Raw genomic sequence first — 17541 nt, 5'->3', positions numbered from 1 at the left:
AATCCCTGAAATTCACGTGATAGTTATTCCATGTACAAGTGACTGCTCATAGGGCACTGAGCGACAAATTGCCAAGTTGTCATAGTTGCTTGGTTTTTAGCTCACTTAAAAACCAAGTAACTGTCGGCCCATGTAAACAGGAGTCATTCAATCTTTCAGCAACTGCCTGTTTACTGTGAACAGAGGTCAGTGGCCAGAAGAGATCTCCAGCTCGCTCTGCCTCTAGTCACAGAATGGCTATTGTTCCTGTGTAAAAGCACATGAGTGATGATCGCTGGGTCGGCTGTCGGGCACTAATGCATCCAACAATTGTCCCATGTAAAGGGACCTTTACATCCACTGTTTGTCCTTGTCCTGCCCAATTTGTCTGTTACTGCAGAGATCTGTGCAGGAAAAAGAAGATAATGGAATGAGCTTGTAATGAGCTAATGTAAAATTCCTGGATCACATCTGGCAGATATCCACTCTATCACCAAGGATTCATTAAACCACTGTGTCAACTGAAATGGACACTAAAACTAGAGATCTTCAGGAAAGATATTAGGGATGAAGATCAAACCACTAAATCAATATAAATTAAACCACTGGATGACCAGGTATAGCTAATGTTTTACTAGTTGACCAGACTATATTATTGAGTCACTATTATTAAGGTATTACCCTCCCATAACCTACCATTTGAAGCATTGTTTCAATTTTAGTTAAAATAAGACTCACACTCCTAAGTTCACCATGGTATAATTTGAAAAGCTGAATGGTAGAATGTCACCAATACTTGCTCCATTGATCTTCACAGTTATATTTTCCTGTAAGGCGTTGACAAACCTAAAATGACAAATTTTACATAAAATGTGTTACTCTCTGTCTATACATACTCACATACAGACACTCACATTTTCGCCTTTATATAAGATTAAAGTAGTATAACTTGGTACAGAATGTTAAGGCAGCAGAATGCAGTCCTGAACTCTCACTCATAACCCGAAGGTTGCGGGTTCAATCCTTGACTCATCCTTTCAAGCTCAGTAAAATGAGTACCCAGCTTGCTGAAAATGCAGCAGAATAAGTTGGCACCACCCAATGTAGTGGGTGCAGCGCATCTCTACGCCATGGCCAGGTAAAGAAATTAGAATGTGTAATTAGAAATAGCAGCAGTGAAGGATGATATTCACAAAACCTACTTGATTGCATTGCTCCCTTGTTCAGGTTTTTTGCTTATGTCTTCATCCTAGGAAAAAAACAGTACAGTTGTTCACATTTGGTCGTAAAGACAAAAAAATCTGAACTATATTATCATTGACTCAAATAACACATAAAATGCACTGATTCCATTTATAACAGATGCTGCTGTACAACAAATCCCACACCTTACTGACATACAATAGAATTGTTCGGAGTTCCAACTTTTTGATGGCAGCAATAGCAAAGCATGCTTGCTGTGAAATATGTCTGATTGATTATGGTAAAGAAAGGCAGGGACGATTCCAAAATATGAGAAAAGGAGCTAAGCATGAATTGCCACACATCAGTTTTATAATTCAAAAGCAAGAAAGGAATACAATGTGTATAAAATAGCAACAATGCATACAAAAATGTTACAGAGAATAAATATCAAAATGTATTAAAAATATAAGCAAAAAAGAACCAACTAGTTAAAAACATTTAAAAACTTCCCCTACACTGGCACAAATGACACAGATGATTGACAAACGGGTGCCTACCATAATAAGAAACCCAGCTTAGCCTATCAAGCATAATAAAATGAAGGCCTCTAAGAAAACATAATACATCAATAATAATAAAGATGGATTCTATACAGTACCTACATAATAAATATCATGAAAAAGTAAACAACAAGCTAAAAAGTTCATAAAGTATGAATAAACTAAAGTGCAACATCTGTGATATTTTTAAGGTACTAATTTCAAAAGTAGCAGAATACTAGTCACAGAAATTGCAAAGTGAACAGAGCATGCACGGTGCACCAGGATCAAAGAAAATGTATCTCAGGTCGGCTGTAAGCTGGGCCGGTGACCCTACATACCTCCCTTTGACAGTACTGTGGAGGCACGCAGGCGGTCATGCACAGTATAGTTTTTTGCTTTGTTTGTATTTCGTGCACCGTCGCTTAGTGATGACGCAGATACACGCAGTCTATATGCAATGTTAATGCGTATGGGCTGTAGGTCGGACGCCTCCATTTACATCAATAGAGGCCATTTACACAGATTCCACAGCAAAATACAGCATGCTGGGATTTTTCTTCTGCTCGAAGAATACGCAATGCGTATCCGTGAAGAAAAAATCGAAGTGCATGACTTTCAATGCCTTCATTTTACCACAGATCATCTGCGCAGACAGTGATTGCAGAATGCGCAATACAAATCTGGTTGTGGGAGACTGACCTTAGGTCGTTAATTATAGATTAATTTGACACATCCTAAGGGTGGTTTCAGATCGCTGTAGGCACAACTACACTGGCCGCTACGGAGCATAGTTGCGCCTGTACAATGGAAGTTTCTTTGCGGTCTTTTCAAACTACGCGCTTTTTAAACTAGTTCTTTTCTTGTCCGTTAAGTGTACTCAGCCATACATTTAACAGCCACGAGAAGAGCTAGTGAAAACAAAACCACTGAAATCCTATTGAAATCAGTGTTTTCAGTTTGTCCCGTTAAACTGCATTATAAAGCCCATGTGCTTTTGTCCTAAGTTTAAAGATAGCAGCATAGCAGCTCAATTGCACTTTAGCACACTTATACTTTATGAGCTTTTTATATTATTGTTTACTTATTTCATTTCTGGTAACGCTTTTATGTTATTTGTTATGCGCATACTTCATAGAATCAATCTTTATCAGCACTGATGTGTTGTATTCTCTTAGAAGCCTGTATTGTATTGTCCTTGACGGCTCGTTCACATGGGCGTGCAAATCGCACAGAAGTTAGCTGTGCAAAAAAAGAGCTCCAGGATGAGAGAGATGAAGCCCTTCTGGGTCACGGGATTGCCCCATAGTGGGGGGAGAGAGAGAGCGGGCCTACAGGGTATCCCCCCATAGCGGTGAGAGAGAGCGAGGCTAGAGAGGATCCCCAAGGGATTCCCCATAGCAGGGAGAGAGAGCATAGCTAGAGAGGATCCCCGAGGGATTACCCTATAGCGTGGCTAGAGAGAGGGCAGGGCTAGAGGGGTTCTCCTAGGGATTCTCTTCACCTGCTCTTGGGGAGGCCCTCTAGCCCTACCCCACTCTCTCCCCACTATGGAGATTCCCTCATTCTCCCCTGCAGGGGGAATTCCTTCTCTCCTCGCTATGGGGATTCCCTTATTCTCCTCTACAGGGGAATTCCTTTTTTCCCTGCTATGAGTAATTCCTCATTCTCCGCTGATAAACAATGCTGATAAGCAGCGGCTTTTGGTGACAGCTAAACAGCAAGTTTAAAATGTTCTGCTGTAAACTCCTGTTAGTCCTCGCTGGAAAGACGGGAAACCCATGGACGATGAAGGGAACGCCGGGGGTGGAGGCCCTTAACTCCACAGGGACTAAGAGGAACTTACAGCAGGACATTTAAAATGTGCTTCTGGGTTTAGCAGAGCAGCAGCACTGTATCCGCCATATTTCCCTTCCTCTCCCATTTCCAGTTTAAACTAAACAATTGGAATGTTTAGCTAATCCCCCCCCCCCCCTCCCTTGTTAACCAGCTTCCATAGGAACTTATGTGCATCGTGCACCAAAGATAGGTCAGGTCCTATTTTTGCATGCAGCTCATGCCCTATTTTTTTCAGGTGTGTGTTTTTTGCGCGCCTAAAATTCCTTCATCTGAACGTTTGCATAGGAAACCGTTGGTTCTAATAGTTACATTTTTTTTGCGCATGTAAGTTAGCTATGCAAAATCCCCCGTGTGAACGAGCCCTAACATTGATACTGTGGTTTTCCGGCTTATTATCATAGGCACCCTTGTGGCATTGATTTGTGCTATGGAGGCACTTTAAAAAAAAATTTTTAATTAAATATTTCAGAATATGCAGCATGTCTGTTTATCTTTTCTTTCCGCTGCGGCCGCGCTCTCCTCTATGGGAGCGCTGGCTGCAACGGAAAAGCGAGCGGCCGGGCCGCTTCAAAGCCGCCGCGGTTCTCCCGGCGGAAATCTCGCGGTTTTTACTGCGACCAAACCGTGGGATTTCCGCCGGGAATACGCCTCGTGTGAACCCAGCCTAAAGTATCCCTTACATAAAAATACAGTATTGCTTAAAGTTGAATGTATCACATTTTCATCATAAATTAGTCATAATATCTGTGTAACATGCAGTGGAGGAATAACTGGGCAAAACATAGAAAAATTGAAATGCTTATTCATGTTATACACAAGCACATGAAGGGACGGAAGAAGACATCAAACCTAGCAATGTCAATACGGATGTGGAAAATGTCTCTGTATTTAAAAAAATGTTCAACGGCTAATGTTCTATTTTTAAATGTTGAAAGTAATTTACCTATAAAAGTTCAAAAAAAACTTTTTGAACATAATATCTGTTTTAGGGCTTCTTCATACTTGCGTTTTTCTTGCGCGTTTTTTTCACGCGATATCGCTGTGTTAAAAAAACGCAAATGAGTGTGAGCCTTAACATGACAAAAATGGCAGCATGCGCAATTCGATGCTGGGTTTACTGTGTATGCAAATATAAGGTATAAAGTCTTTGTAGGTTATACATCCACAATACAAATATACTACCGGTAGCCATAGCCATTGGGAATAATACATCAAACATAATGCATTCTTTATAAATCTTTTTTTTCTAAAAGTAAGCGAAAGCATTTTAATTTTCTACTCGCCATTGACCAATGACTTCCCTGTGGAAGTGATACAGGATATGATATTTTTTCTACACATGTTCTTGTACAACAGACTGTCAGTCTTCTCAACGGGTCAGTTTTTATGTAGTTTACTCACCAGTACTGCCTCCACAGAGGTGGTGTTTCTAACTATGTATGTGTACCGAGTTTTGTCAGAAGGGGCCACTACTGGAAACTGTTTGAACGTACTTCCATAGGTAAAATTAACAGTGTTGTCCATCGGGAGGGTGTAGTATCGACTTGCCTAAATATCAATATAAAACATTCTCAAAAACAGAAGATTTTTATACAACATTTAATACAAATGCAGACTTATTCTAGTTACTTTTTCTCTAGGATTATGTATGATAATCAACTCAGTGACCAGTTTGGGACATTACTACGCATATAAGGTTTCTTCTCACACATTTTTATGGCAGTTTTTCTTGAAATTGTAAATGTAATTTTTACACATTTTTTGTGCCTGCTATCTCACATGGTTGCGAAAAGCGCTTGAGATGTGTACTTTGCGAGACGCACAAATCTTCACGAATATGTACCTCATTCTTTTGAATTGAGAAAAATACATGAGCAATTTTCGGAGCATGTCCTATCTTTGGGCGTTCCCTCGGAACACATCACCCATTCTTATTACTGGGGTCCGGAAACATATCGCACAGCGTGCGATGTGCACGTGATGCATTGCAAGATTTCCCATTGAAACAATGGGAAACACTTGCCAATCCACCAGTGGCTTTCTGCCGTGCCGGAGGATCACTACTTCTCTGCAGTGATGCGTGGCCTTTTTGACACAAAAATGCTTTGCATCTGCAAAAAAATTGTACGTTGGCAAGCGCGTTAATGGCCCAAGTTTCACAACACGATATCGTACTTGAAATTGTGTGAAATTAGCCCCAGGCAGATTTTTTTAACCTATAGACTAGACTTGGGCAGATGTAGAGCATGCTGTTTTTTGGGAAAAAAAACACCATGTGCTGAAGAAAATGCCAGAAGAAATGCATTGTTTATAGTGCATTTTATAAGTCACTATTGACCTACAACTAACATTTGTCCACAGCATTTTTTGCAAAAAATAAAAAGTGGCTAATTTGCTGGGAAAACACAAAAAAAAACCTCAGAGCATTTTTCTGTCGATGGAGTTCTTTTTGTATTTTATATTACAAGGCTTCATTCACACAAGCAGGTTTGTTGTGATTTTTCTAAAACTGCAGATAAGACATATCTGTATATGATGATAATTATTTTCTTATCATTAGTTTTGTACATCAGGGTTCCTCAAGATGGGACTCTCCAGCTGTTGCAAAGCTACAACTCCCAGCATACCCTGACAGACTGATCAGGAAACATGTCCATTAACACTTTATCATGTTCATTTGCATGTAAAAGGGCCTTCGGGAGCTGTTTGCAGAGCCCATCATGTGGGCTGGGCTCTGCATACAGCTCCATTGTTCTCGCAGGGGCTGTCAGCAGATTGCAATGTAAGCTCTGACTCCTGCTGAGAACATAGAGTGTGGTCCCTGTTATGGCTTTTAAGCTCACCTAAAAATCATCACTCAGCCAAAACGTGGCAGTCGTGGCAGCCGTGGCAGCGTTTACTCGCAATGATTATTACTCAGTTGCGGTCATTTGAACGTTTTTTGAGCAATAATCATTGCGTGAAAATGGGGCTTAAGTCACTGTGATCTGCTATTGATGACTTATCCTAATGATAGGTCATCAGTAATTATGAACTGGAAAACTCCTTTAAAGGGGTTGTCCCGAGGCAGCAAGTGGGTCTATACACTTCTGTATGGCCATAATAATGCACTTTGTAATGTACATTGTGCATTAATTATGAGCCATACAGAAGTTATAAAAAGTTTTTTACTTACCTGCTCCGTTGCTAGCGTCCTCGTCTCCATGGTGCCGACTAATTTTTGGCCTCCGATGGCCAAATTAGCCGCGCTTGCGCAGTCCGGGTCTTCAGCAGTCTTCTATGGAGCCGCTCGTGCCAGAGAGCGGCTCCGTGTAGCTCCGCCCCGTCACGTGCCGATTCCAGCCAATCAGGAGGCTGGAATCGGCAGTGGACCGCACAGAAGAGCTGCGGTCCACGAAGACAGAGGATCCCGGCGGCCATCTTCAGCAGGTGAGTATGAAGACGCCGGACCGCCGGGATTCAGGTAAGCGCTGTGCGGGTGGTTTTTTTAACCCCTGCATCGGGGTTGTCTCGCGCCGAACGGGGGGGGGGGGTTTAAAAAAAAAAAAACCCGTTTCGGCGCGGGACATCTCCTTTAAGAAGAGAAGAATCTCCAAACTTTATAGTGATTGATTTTTTTAAAAAATAATTAATCACTCGAAATCTTTTAAAATAGGAAATGAGTGGAAACTTTGCATTACCTGTAAAGAGGGCACGATTGATGAATCCTGCATATTTCCATTAAATGAGAAAGTAAGGTTCTCTGTATCCAGGTTTATAACTTTAACATCTATCTGGCTGCCCTTTGGGAAAGTTGGCAGAGTTTTCTGTAAATAAATAAATAAATGATAAATGGGTTTTCTGGGACTTAAAAAAAAAACTACAGCTTAAGGCCTTAGTCACACGGGCGTTTTTTCACGCGATTTGCGGATCGCATGACGGATGCGCATCCGCAAATCGCGTGACCGGTGCGCGCAAGTCGCCCGCAAATCGCCCGAAAATCTGCTCCCTGCTTTCATTAGAAACGGGCCGGAGCTGTCCAGCGCATTGCATTCAATGGAGACGGCAATAGAGCCTGCTCCATTTAAAGCAATGCGCTGCGGGCGAGCCCGGGATGAATATATAAGCCCTTCCCTGCAATTCATCCTAAAATGTGTAAAAATAAAAAATATATATATACTCACCTTCTCCCGGCAGCCGGAGCTCCGCGCGGCCGTCCTGCAGTGGGTGTGAAGGGGGTGTGAGTCAGACCTGCCCCCTGATTGGCTCAGCGCTGAGCCAATCAGAGGCATGTCTCACTCACACCCATTCATGAATTCATGAATGGATGTGAGTCAGACCTGCCCCTGATTGGCTCAGCGCTGAGAGGCAGCAGTCGCTCACCCATTCATGAATTCATGAATGGGTGTGTGAGTGAAACCTGCCTCTGATTGGTCAGGGCTGTGACCAATCAGAGGCAGATCATTCAGCAGGCGGGGATTTTAAAGCCCCGCCGGCTGAATAGTGCCAAGAAGCAGTTCAGGGGAACTGACAGCGGCAGAACTCCGGCTGCAGCGGAAAGGTGAGTATACAATTTTTTTTTATTTTAACACATTTTAGGATGAATTGCAGGGAAGGGCTTATATATTTAAGCCCTTCCCGACAATTCACCCCGCGCACGCCGGCAGCCCATTGCTTTCAATGGAGCGGCTGTATTGCCGGCTCCTTTGAATTCAATGGGCAAACATCGTTCTTCTCTGTCACAGCTGTTACAGCTGTGGCAGAGAAGAATGATTTGTCTTCTATATGTTCTCAATGGGGTCGGCGCTGCTGCCGCCGGCCCCATTGAGTGCATATAGAGAAGAGAACAGGAATCGCAGATCGCAGATAGGTGCGATCTGCAATTTCTGTTCTATAATTTATCGGACGAGCGCATAAAAAGCGCTCATGTGTCCGATACCATTGCAAAGCAATGGTTTTATAAAATCGCCGGACGCATGCGCATGCGCAAATCGCGGCTAAAAACGCCCGTCTGACTAAGGCCTTAGACCTGTGTAAAATAATGAAATCAGCAATACTCATCTCCTTCAGTAGTTCCCCATCCAGCAGTGAAACCCTTGTCTCTACGGCTCTGAACCCCAAAAAAGCAGGCTTGCGGACATGCCGTTCATTGTGAATGGGACTTCAGCAGTCGTTCCGCTCTGAAGAACACATGACCGCTGAAGACTGTGATTGGCTGTGTGCAGTCATGTGCACAATGAATGACCACAGCCCGCATCTTCTGGATCCACTGAAGAAGATGAGTATTGCTTATTTCTTTATTAACATGATTCCACAGCCATAGCACTTTTCGTAAGTCGTGGAAAACCTTTTTAATTTTGAACATGACTTCATATAAATACTGTAATAACAAAGGATTGATACAAATTTTTAACTAAAGCTTTGTTGACACTGTTTTTTCAGGATCCATGACAGAAATTATAGTAGTGAAACCCAGGGTCTGGTGGCTTTATGGCGTGCACATTCTGTTGATTCTATACATTTCTTTTATATACTGCTTTATGTGAATGACGAATAAAACTCTTTGTACTTGAATACATCATATGGTATTATACTTTGCCCGGCTCTACCTTTTATTAGTACCTGGACTTCGGCTACTAATGCATTTCCCTCCCCCCATAGCTAAATCCCTTATTCCAGCATTGAGAAGTTTATTTGGGTAAATTTAGAGACAGCATATAGTAATCACTGACATAACATCAGCTCATATGCTTTTCTTGCATCTTCTTCAGATGGTGAAGACGAGGTGTTCTCATGTGGCTTATTGTATTTTTCTCTGCTCCTTGACCCAAAACTGAGCATTGAGGCGTATTGCACTAACTTTCTTAGAAACAGTGTCAGACGGGGGGCCTAATAAAATTCATTTATGCAACTATTATGGTTTTTGCTGTTTACAAATTTCTTTCTGCTGCATTCTCCATACATGCATTCAAGTCAATGAAACGGTGACTGCGTTTGCATGTGGCTTTGTCTCCATTGAAGTATATAAGAATATAGTAAGCGGGAGTTGGTGGACTCCCATTCACTGATGAGGATTCCAGAAGTGGCATTTGTGACATATTACTTAAAAGGGAAGCTTACACAAAACAGCAATATTATAACTGCTTTGGTATGACACCAAGGCTTTGCTGGTGAACAGTGGTTTTACCCATAAAAATATACAGCCACTAACTATCAATTTGCAAACTGTGCCGCTTAGTGGAAAAACCGCACATTAGTATGGCATTCATATGGCCTTAGTCTTAACAAGGTAGCTTGTGGATACTAGTTGACCTCAAAATGCACCTAGATGTCACCTCAACTGGTCTCCATGTCTATATAAATAAAGTAGCCAGGTTATTATATGGACGTATAGGCTGGCTGAGGTGCTATATGTTGCTTATCTGTATGTAGTGTAGTGAGCATACTGTGCCATTCCCGGCTTGGGCAGGGTTGAGTAGCTGGGGGCCAACCGGGGGATTCACCTGTTCCCCTGTGGGCCAGTCTGAGCCTGCTTAGAAAAATTGCTAAGACTCTACTTTCTACATCTTCATCAGCTCCGCTGGGTGTTTACTTGTGCTGCTATTCTGTTTGTTTGGGACATGATGTAGCCAGTTTTCTGGCGTAAAGCCTTCTCAAGTGTCTCCCTTCATATTTAGCAGGCTGCAACTTCTATTGGTTTTGATATCCTGGCTTACTTGATGAAACAGTCCCTTTATATCAAGAATGTATTGATCTAGTTAAAAAATAGGTTAATTTTATCAAATGCAGTATTTTATCTTACTAATCTTATATCAAGCAATAATTAAAATACTTTTCCCATAATTCATTTTAGAGACTCCTTTTACCTGCATTGTTATCAGCTATGTGAGATGGAAATATTTTCCTTAGAAGCTACTTCTTGGCTTTACATGTGATGTTTTGTTTTATATTCTGGATATCTGTCTTGTAGAGATGAGCGAACACACTTGTTTAGGGCTGCTACTCGATCGAGTAGCAGTCTTATCGAGTAATTATGTACTCGCCTGAGCAGCATGCGGGGGGGAGCGGAAGGGAACGGGGGGAGATATCTCCCCCCCCCCCCCGCTGGCCCCCGCCGCCTCCCCGCATACTGCTCGGGCGAGTACACAGTTACTCGATAAGACTGCTACTCAATCGAGTAGCAGCCTTAAACGAGCGTGCTCGCTCATCTCTACTGTCTTGTTATCCTTTCTGTGTCTATCAGAGATATACATTTCTCAAGAACTATTACTTACATCAATTTCTGTCTGTATAATAGCAGCAACCACAAATGCCATGGCGGCCAGAAACATGCCCACAGTTATCCTCTTCAGAGGTCTGTAGATGCAAGATAAACACTATAGAGAACAATATACGGCACATTACAAGTATCAATTATTTTACCCAGGTGATAGTACTGCCCTCATAATACTGTAGTCTGCTGTTCCACCTGTTTCTTGTACATTTGCGTTTTGTATTGAAGTCACAATAACATGCACCTTCATGCATTTATTTCATTTTGGAGGTGCTGTCTAACTTTAGTTTTTTGCAGTATACCTCAGTATATCGTGAAAAATAAAGTATGGAACAGCGTAGTAAACTATAATATTCCATTCCAGTGCAAAAAGAAAACATTAAACTTATACACTAAGGAGGACGCATGCCATTGTTAGGTATCTGTCACAGCCTTCTTTTCAAGTATGCACCTTGAGTTTTTCCTAGTGAATGCATTAAATGAAATTAAAAAAGAGTGGTGTAAACATAGCCTTACTTTCTTCCATCTACTTCAATCTACGCCATCTTCTTGATAACCTACTCTCTGAGAAAGAAGGCAGGGGGAAGAGTAAGGCTGTGTGCACATCTGTGTTTGGGGGTCTGTGCAGAAATGGCACAACATCCCAGACGAAACAGTGACGCTTGTTTCCATTGTAACATAGTATGTTAGGCTGATAGAAGACAATGTCCATCTAGTTCAGCTTGCTTCCACCGCCTACCTTGTTGATCCAGAGGAAGGCAAAATGAACCCAATGAGGCAGGAGCCAATTTAGCCGATTTGAGGGAAACAATTTCTCCCCAACTCTATAATGGCAGTCAGAATAATCACTGGAACAACATTTTGATGTTTCTACCTGACTCCAAGACCCAGATCAACAACCCGCTGGTCACCTAATGTCTATATCCTGTAATATCATAGTGTTCTAGAACGGCATCTAGTCCCCTCTTAAAGAGTTCCCCAATTTCACTGCTCTTACAGTAAAGAACCCTCTTCTATGTTGGTGATGAAACCTGCTTTCCTCTTGACGTAGAGGATGCCCTCTTGCTACTATCGCAGTCCTGGGTGCAAACAGATCATAAAAGAGATCCTTGTATTGTCCCCTAATGTATTCATACATAGTTATTTGATCTCCCCTTAACCATCTTTTTTCGAGGGTGAATAATCTCAATTTTGATAGCCTCTCTGGGTATTCCAGTCCTCCTATTCCATTTATTAATTTAGTTCCCCTTCTTTGAACCCCCTCATGCGATGGATCCGTTCCCATCTGGTATTTCGTTTTCCTGTTCTCATGACAGAACAGGAAAACGAAATCCCAAAGCACAGATGTTAATGAAGTTTAATGCATCACTGCAGAACCTAATCATACCTAAAGTTTTTTTTAAATTCTGTACCCACAGAGACACATAGGTCTGCATAGGAGCTTTACAAGAGAGTAGAAGTTTTTTTAATTTGGACTATTTGCTTTTGACGTTTTAAAGTAGTGAAAATAGTTGCAAAGTGTACATAGCCTTTAATGTAATAATTTCGATTTGTGGTTTCAGTTGCCATACTTACGAGAAATTTAGATTGCATTTCCTAAGGAGGGGATATATCCCCATATCAAACACTGGCACAAGAACGATAATTAATATTGCATTCACGGTCTGCAATAAAAAGGTGAATCTTAGGAATACAGAAAATGTGTATTAATTTTTTAATCCAAGTATAAAGTGTTCACGCACCTGCATCTGATCTGGCTGAATCTGAATAGTTCCCTAAAAAATATAACAACATAGATATTACTGTTTGCAAATAACATAATATGTAAGGCCGAAGATATATGTCCACCCAGGTCAGCCTATTACGCCCCAATGTTGATCCAGAGGAAGGGAAAAAAACAATAAAGTAGAAGCCCATTTTCCCCATTTAAGGGAAAAAATGTCTTCCTGACTCCAATCTGGCATAACATTGGATCAACAATGCTTCTGGAGTAATTAATGATAATAGCATATAGTATTGTATCAATCAATAAAAGCATCCAGACTAGAGATGAGCGAACGTACTCGGATAAGCACTACTCGTCCGAGTAATGTGCTTTATCCGAGTACCTCCCCGCTCGTCCTGAAAGATTCGGGGAGCGCCGCAGAGCGGGGAGCTGCAGGGGAGAGCGGGGAGGAACAGAGGGGAGATCTCTCTCTCCTTCTCTCCCGCCCGCTCTCCCCTGCTCCCCGCCGCAACTCACCTGTCAGCAGCGGCGCTCCCCGAATCTTTCAGGACGAGCGGGGAGGTACTCGGATAAAGCACATTACTCGGACGAGTAGTGCTTTACCGAGTACATTCGCTCATCTCTAATCCAGACCCCTCTTAAACTCTTAAATAGAGATGAGCGAACGTACTCGGTAAGGCCGATTTCGCAATCGAGCACCGCGATTTTCGAGTACTTCACTACTCGGGTGAAAAGATTCGGAGGGGCTCCGTGGGTGAGCGGGGGGTTGCAGAGGGGAGTGGGGGGGGGAGAGGGAGAGAGAGAGAGCTCCCCCCTGTTCACCGCTGCTACCCCCCGCTCTGCCACGCCTCCCCCCGCCCCCCGGCGACCCCCGAATCTTTTCACTCGAGTAGTGAAGTACTCGAAAATCGCGGTGCTCGATTGCGAAATCGGCCTTACCGAGTACGTTCGCTCATCTCTACTCTTAAACAAAAGTAAATGTGTTTGTTATTCCTAAAGCAATAGAATTTTTAAATACCAGAAAGATATACCAGATAGAGAATGAAGAGTATCTAGAGGTTTCGCATTAAAGGGTTTCTACAAGATCATTTATGTTTTCTTTGTAAGATAAGTTGTAAAATAAAAAAAAAGAAGCTATACTTACCTCACCGGATCAATCTGCTGCCCCTGTAGCTCCACTACTCCAGTCCTCCTCAGCAGGCTTTGATTCTATGGCTGCAGCATGCCTATATACACATGCGACCACTGCAGCCAATCACTGGCCTTAGCAGTCTTATGCATGGGATGCATGAGAAGACAGTTATTGTGTTTTGTGGGTTTAACATGGCAATGTCCCCAACCTATCTTGTTTTTAAACATCCATTGTGTTCTTTAATCTTGCAGTGATGGGACTTTGGAAATCCTGAATATGTTTTGTCTATCTATGTAGTTTTTTTTTTGTAAGGTCATGCATAAATACTCAGATTATCACCATTTCCTAAGTTACTTACAAAATGTCCGTCCATAGTGGTGGCTTGTAGAGTCCATCTCGAACCCTGAAACGAAAATGTGATAAATGAAATAAAAATGCAGTATTTGTTTGATATACTTTTCAGAACACTAATACAGTGCGCAGGAGCTGTATACAATTACACAAAAGCGGGTCTATTTTTCAAAAACCTCATCACTTTTAGCAATTGGCAGTCTTGGGTATTGCAGGTCAGCCCTATTTAAGTAAATGGCTGCAGTTCAAGATGTAAACTATGTAAACAGGGGCATCGGTCCTGAATTTCCTAATGTTGCACAACCATTTAAAACTGTGTTATGACAGCATGCTCCTGGAAACAAATGTTTTCCAAAGCTATTCTCTGTACAAGATGCATCAAAAATGGAATATCGCTTTCATATTACCTGCTGATCAAAAAGTGCCCAGAACATTGGAAGCGGGATGTAAAGAAACAGGACCTTCACAACCATTTTAACTTGAGCAATAAGAAGTTCCTAATAATAAAAAAGTAAGTTTCACATAAGTTGGATTTATATAGTATCATATTGTGTATAGACAAATACATACTATAATAATTGAAGTCTACAGAACACATACTGTAACATAGTAACAGTATGCTAGGCTGAAAAAAGACCAATGCACAACCAGTTCAGCCTATTACAGCCCCTCTTGTTAATCCAGAGGAAGGCAAAAAAAACCATTAAGGCAGAAACCAATTTACCCTCAGGGCTTAGTCACACGGGTGCATCGGCGCCCATTCACGGCCGCCATTGCGCCCGTGTGACTGAGCCCTTACTGCAGGAAGAAGACGGCCTTACTTCATGTCAGACAGCAACTCCCCCTCCCCCCGCAGCGCAGAAGAAAGAACACATGATCGGCAATGAAGCCGGTCACATGTTCTTTCTTCCGGCGCAGCAGAGAGACGTCCGTCCCAAAGTGCGTCCGTCTTCTTCCTGCAGTAACACGGGCGCTGATGCGCCCGTGTGACTGAGCCCTCATTTTGGGGGAAAAAATTCCTTCCTGACTCCATAATGGCAGTCAGAATAATCCCTGGATCAACAGCCGTGCTGGTTATTTAATGTCTATATTCTGTAATATCCATCCGCTCTAGAAAGGCATCTAGTCCCCTTTTAATCTCCCCTACCAATTTTGCCATCACCACATCCTCAGGCAAAGAGTTTCACAGTCTCACTGCTCGCCTTACAATTTGTGAGGGTATATGTATATATTGCCATATGTTCTTTATGCTTTTATACCTGTATGCAAGTTCTATTCAAAGTTAAAATGAAAAAAAACTTATATGTCGCCTTACATCAGATATTCCAAAGGCCTTGCAAGGCGAAGACAAAATGTATCTTGAACAAAATGTATCTTAAAACCCAGCAAAGGAAGAACCAGACACAAGGACGCGTACTTGGCTGTTTTTCCAGAGGCGCCGTAGCAAGATAACAAATGTTCAACTATGCATCTGAACTTTCACTGTCTCAGGCTGGAAATCCGGACTTCCCATATATGGTTATGAGCCCATCACCCATTCCTGGTGATGAGACAAAGGGTATAAGATCTCATGTAATCTGTAATAAAGAGCGAAGCGCAGTCATGTCCCCGTGTGAGAAACTATACCAGACCTCCGTGTGGTGTCTCTTCTTACCACCGGCAGCGGGGCAAGTGGGGTGGGCCTGATTGGTGCTGTACTTAGAATTTTACCCTGACATTACAGTAAAGAACCCCCTTCTGTGCTGGTGATGAAACCTTCTTTCCTCTAGACGTAGAGGATGCCCTCTTGTTACCGTCGCAGTCCTGGGTATAAACAGATCATAGGAGAGATCCTTGTATTGTCCCCTAATGTATTTATACATGGTTATTTGATCGCCCCTTAGCCGTCTTTTTTCCAGGGTGAATAATCACAATTTTGATTCTCTGGGTATTCCAGTTCTCTCGTTCTGTTAATTAATTTAGTTGCCCTTCTTTGTATCCCCTCAAGCACTGAAACATCTTTCCTGAGCATTGGTGTCCAGAACTGTACACAGTATTCCATGTTAGCCAGTAGAACAAAATGTGATTGTTCTCAGTGAGAGAAACCAAGTAATCTTGTAGATATGATACCTTTTAATGGCTAACAAAAATACATGATGTTACAGTGAGCTTTCAGGTCTTCTATCAATCCTTCATCAGGTTTTATAAGTCTTTTAATGCACCGCAAAAGTTTGGGGGGATATGTTACTTACATCATACTTCTCTTTTGCCCAGTCCAACCAATGTTCCCTCTTAGGAATTGATTTACTACGATTTCTGAATCTGTTGCTGATAGCAAACTGTCAAAAAGTAACACAAAATACATTTTAAGCCCTGATCAATATATTCTATATGTTTCTTTAGGTATTTTGGTGACTATATAGGTAACACAGTGCAGACATATTCATGAGTGAAGGGGGCAGATGTTTATGTCTTCTTTTATGGCTGAGCTTAAGCTATAAGATATTCACTTTGTTTACAATAACACAGTATCCAGTTTTTTTACTGGAAACCATCAGCATGCAAGTTAGGTGGTGCTGACAGATGGTATTATGGCTTTTCAATTCTAATATGGCTTAGTGAATACTTAGGACAGTTTATCTTATTCATACATGAATGCATTGAAGTTTATTAACACAAAGCATTAATTTATCTGACTAATATGTAAATATTAGAGATGAGTGAGCGTACTCGGAAAAGCACTACTCGCTCGAGTAATTTGCTTTATCCGAGTATCACTGTGCTCGTCCCTGAAGATTCGGGTGCCGCTGCGGCTGACAGGTGAGTCGCAGCGGGGAGCAGGGGAGAGCGGGCGGGAGAGAGGGAGAGAAAGATCTCCCCTCCGTTCCTCCCCGCTCTCCCCTGCAGCTCCCCGCTCCGTGCCGGCACCCGAATCTTCAGGGACGAGCACAGCGATACTCGGATAAAGCAAATTACTCGAGCGAGTAGTGCTTTTCCGAGTATGCTCGCTCATCTCTAGTAAATATCTAATGATCACGTTGGATAGCCATGTGTTAATGATCAAAGCATCAAAAGTAAAGATTTTAATGAACCAATTAGACCCATTCACAACTCTACATTAGCAAGCAATTTAACCCTTTCCAATCCACTGTCTGACCTGTGTAGACATTATGATTTAAGGCTGTACAGCTCCGATGTTGGTAGACTTCCCTTGGGGGTTCTCTTACTGTATATTGCCAGCCTCTTTGCTGTCAGAGCCTATCCAACGTGTCACCTCATGCAGTACTGGCTTTAGCCAGCATATAGCGCCATTGTATAACAGCAGAAAAAGTGTAAGCCCCCTAGGAAAACCAGGATACAAATTGGACTGGAAAGGGTTAAGTTCTAAAAAACTCATACTAACAAAACTTGTTCTCTGGAAACTGTCAATGAGTTGCTGCTGACAGTTTCCAGGTAGAATTTTTCTAGACTGTACTGTGTAAACATGAAAGAAAAAATAAGTAAAATAACTAATGAAATGTTTTCAATGATGTCTTTTAATGGCGAGTAATATTATGGA

The 17541-nt window shown here is 42.1% G+C and overlaps 1 protein-coding gene across 1 annotated transcript in view; it reads right to left on the bottom strand.

Annotated features, from left to right (window-relative positions):
- SLC15A1 (solute carrier family 15 member 1) overlaps nucleotides 1-17541 on the bottom strand; it is a 41513-nt gene that overhangs the window by 10381 nt on the left and 13591 nt on the right. The window contains exons 9-18 of the mRNA XM_066588818.1: nucleotides 16235-16321; nucleotides 14411-14500; nucleotides 14011-14055; nucleotides 12537-12569; nucleotides 12370-12458; nucleotides 10796-10877; nucleotides 7223-7348; nucleotides 4944-5090; nucleotides 1182-1228; nucleotides 718-825 (exon numbers count right to left, since the gene is read on the bottom strand). Of these exons, the coding sequence (XP_066444915.1) occupies nucleotides 718-825; nucleotides 1182-1228; nucleotides 4944-5090; nucleotides 7223-7348; nucleotides 10796-10877; nucleotides 12370-12458; nucleotides 12537-12569; nucleotides 14011-14055; nucleotides 14411-14500; nucleotides 16235-16321 (854 nt within the window). The remainder of the gene's footprint in view (nucleotides 1-717; nucleotides 826-1181; nucleotides 1229-4943; nucleotides 5091-7222; nucleotides 7349-10795; nucleotides 10878-12369; nucleotides 12459-12536; nucleotides 12570-14010; nucleotides 14056-14410; nucleotides 14501-16234; nucleotides 16322-17541) is intronic.

Source organism: Eleutherodactylus coqui, chromosome 1, assembly GCF_035609145.1.
Source record: "Eleutherodactylus coqui strain aEleCoq1 chromosome 1, aEleCoq1.hap1, whole genome shotgun sequence".
Classification (NCBI taxonomy): Eukaryota; Metazoa; Chordata; class Amphibia; order Anura; family Eleutherodactylidae; genus Eleutherodactylus; species Eleutherodactylus coqui.
The sequence above is the reverse complement of the archived record's forward strand: the minus strand, read 5'-3'. Positions and strand labels throughout refer to the sequence as shown.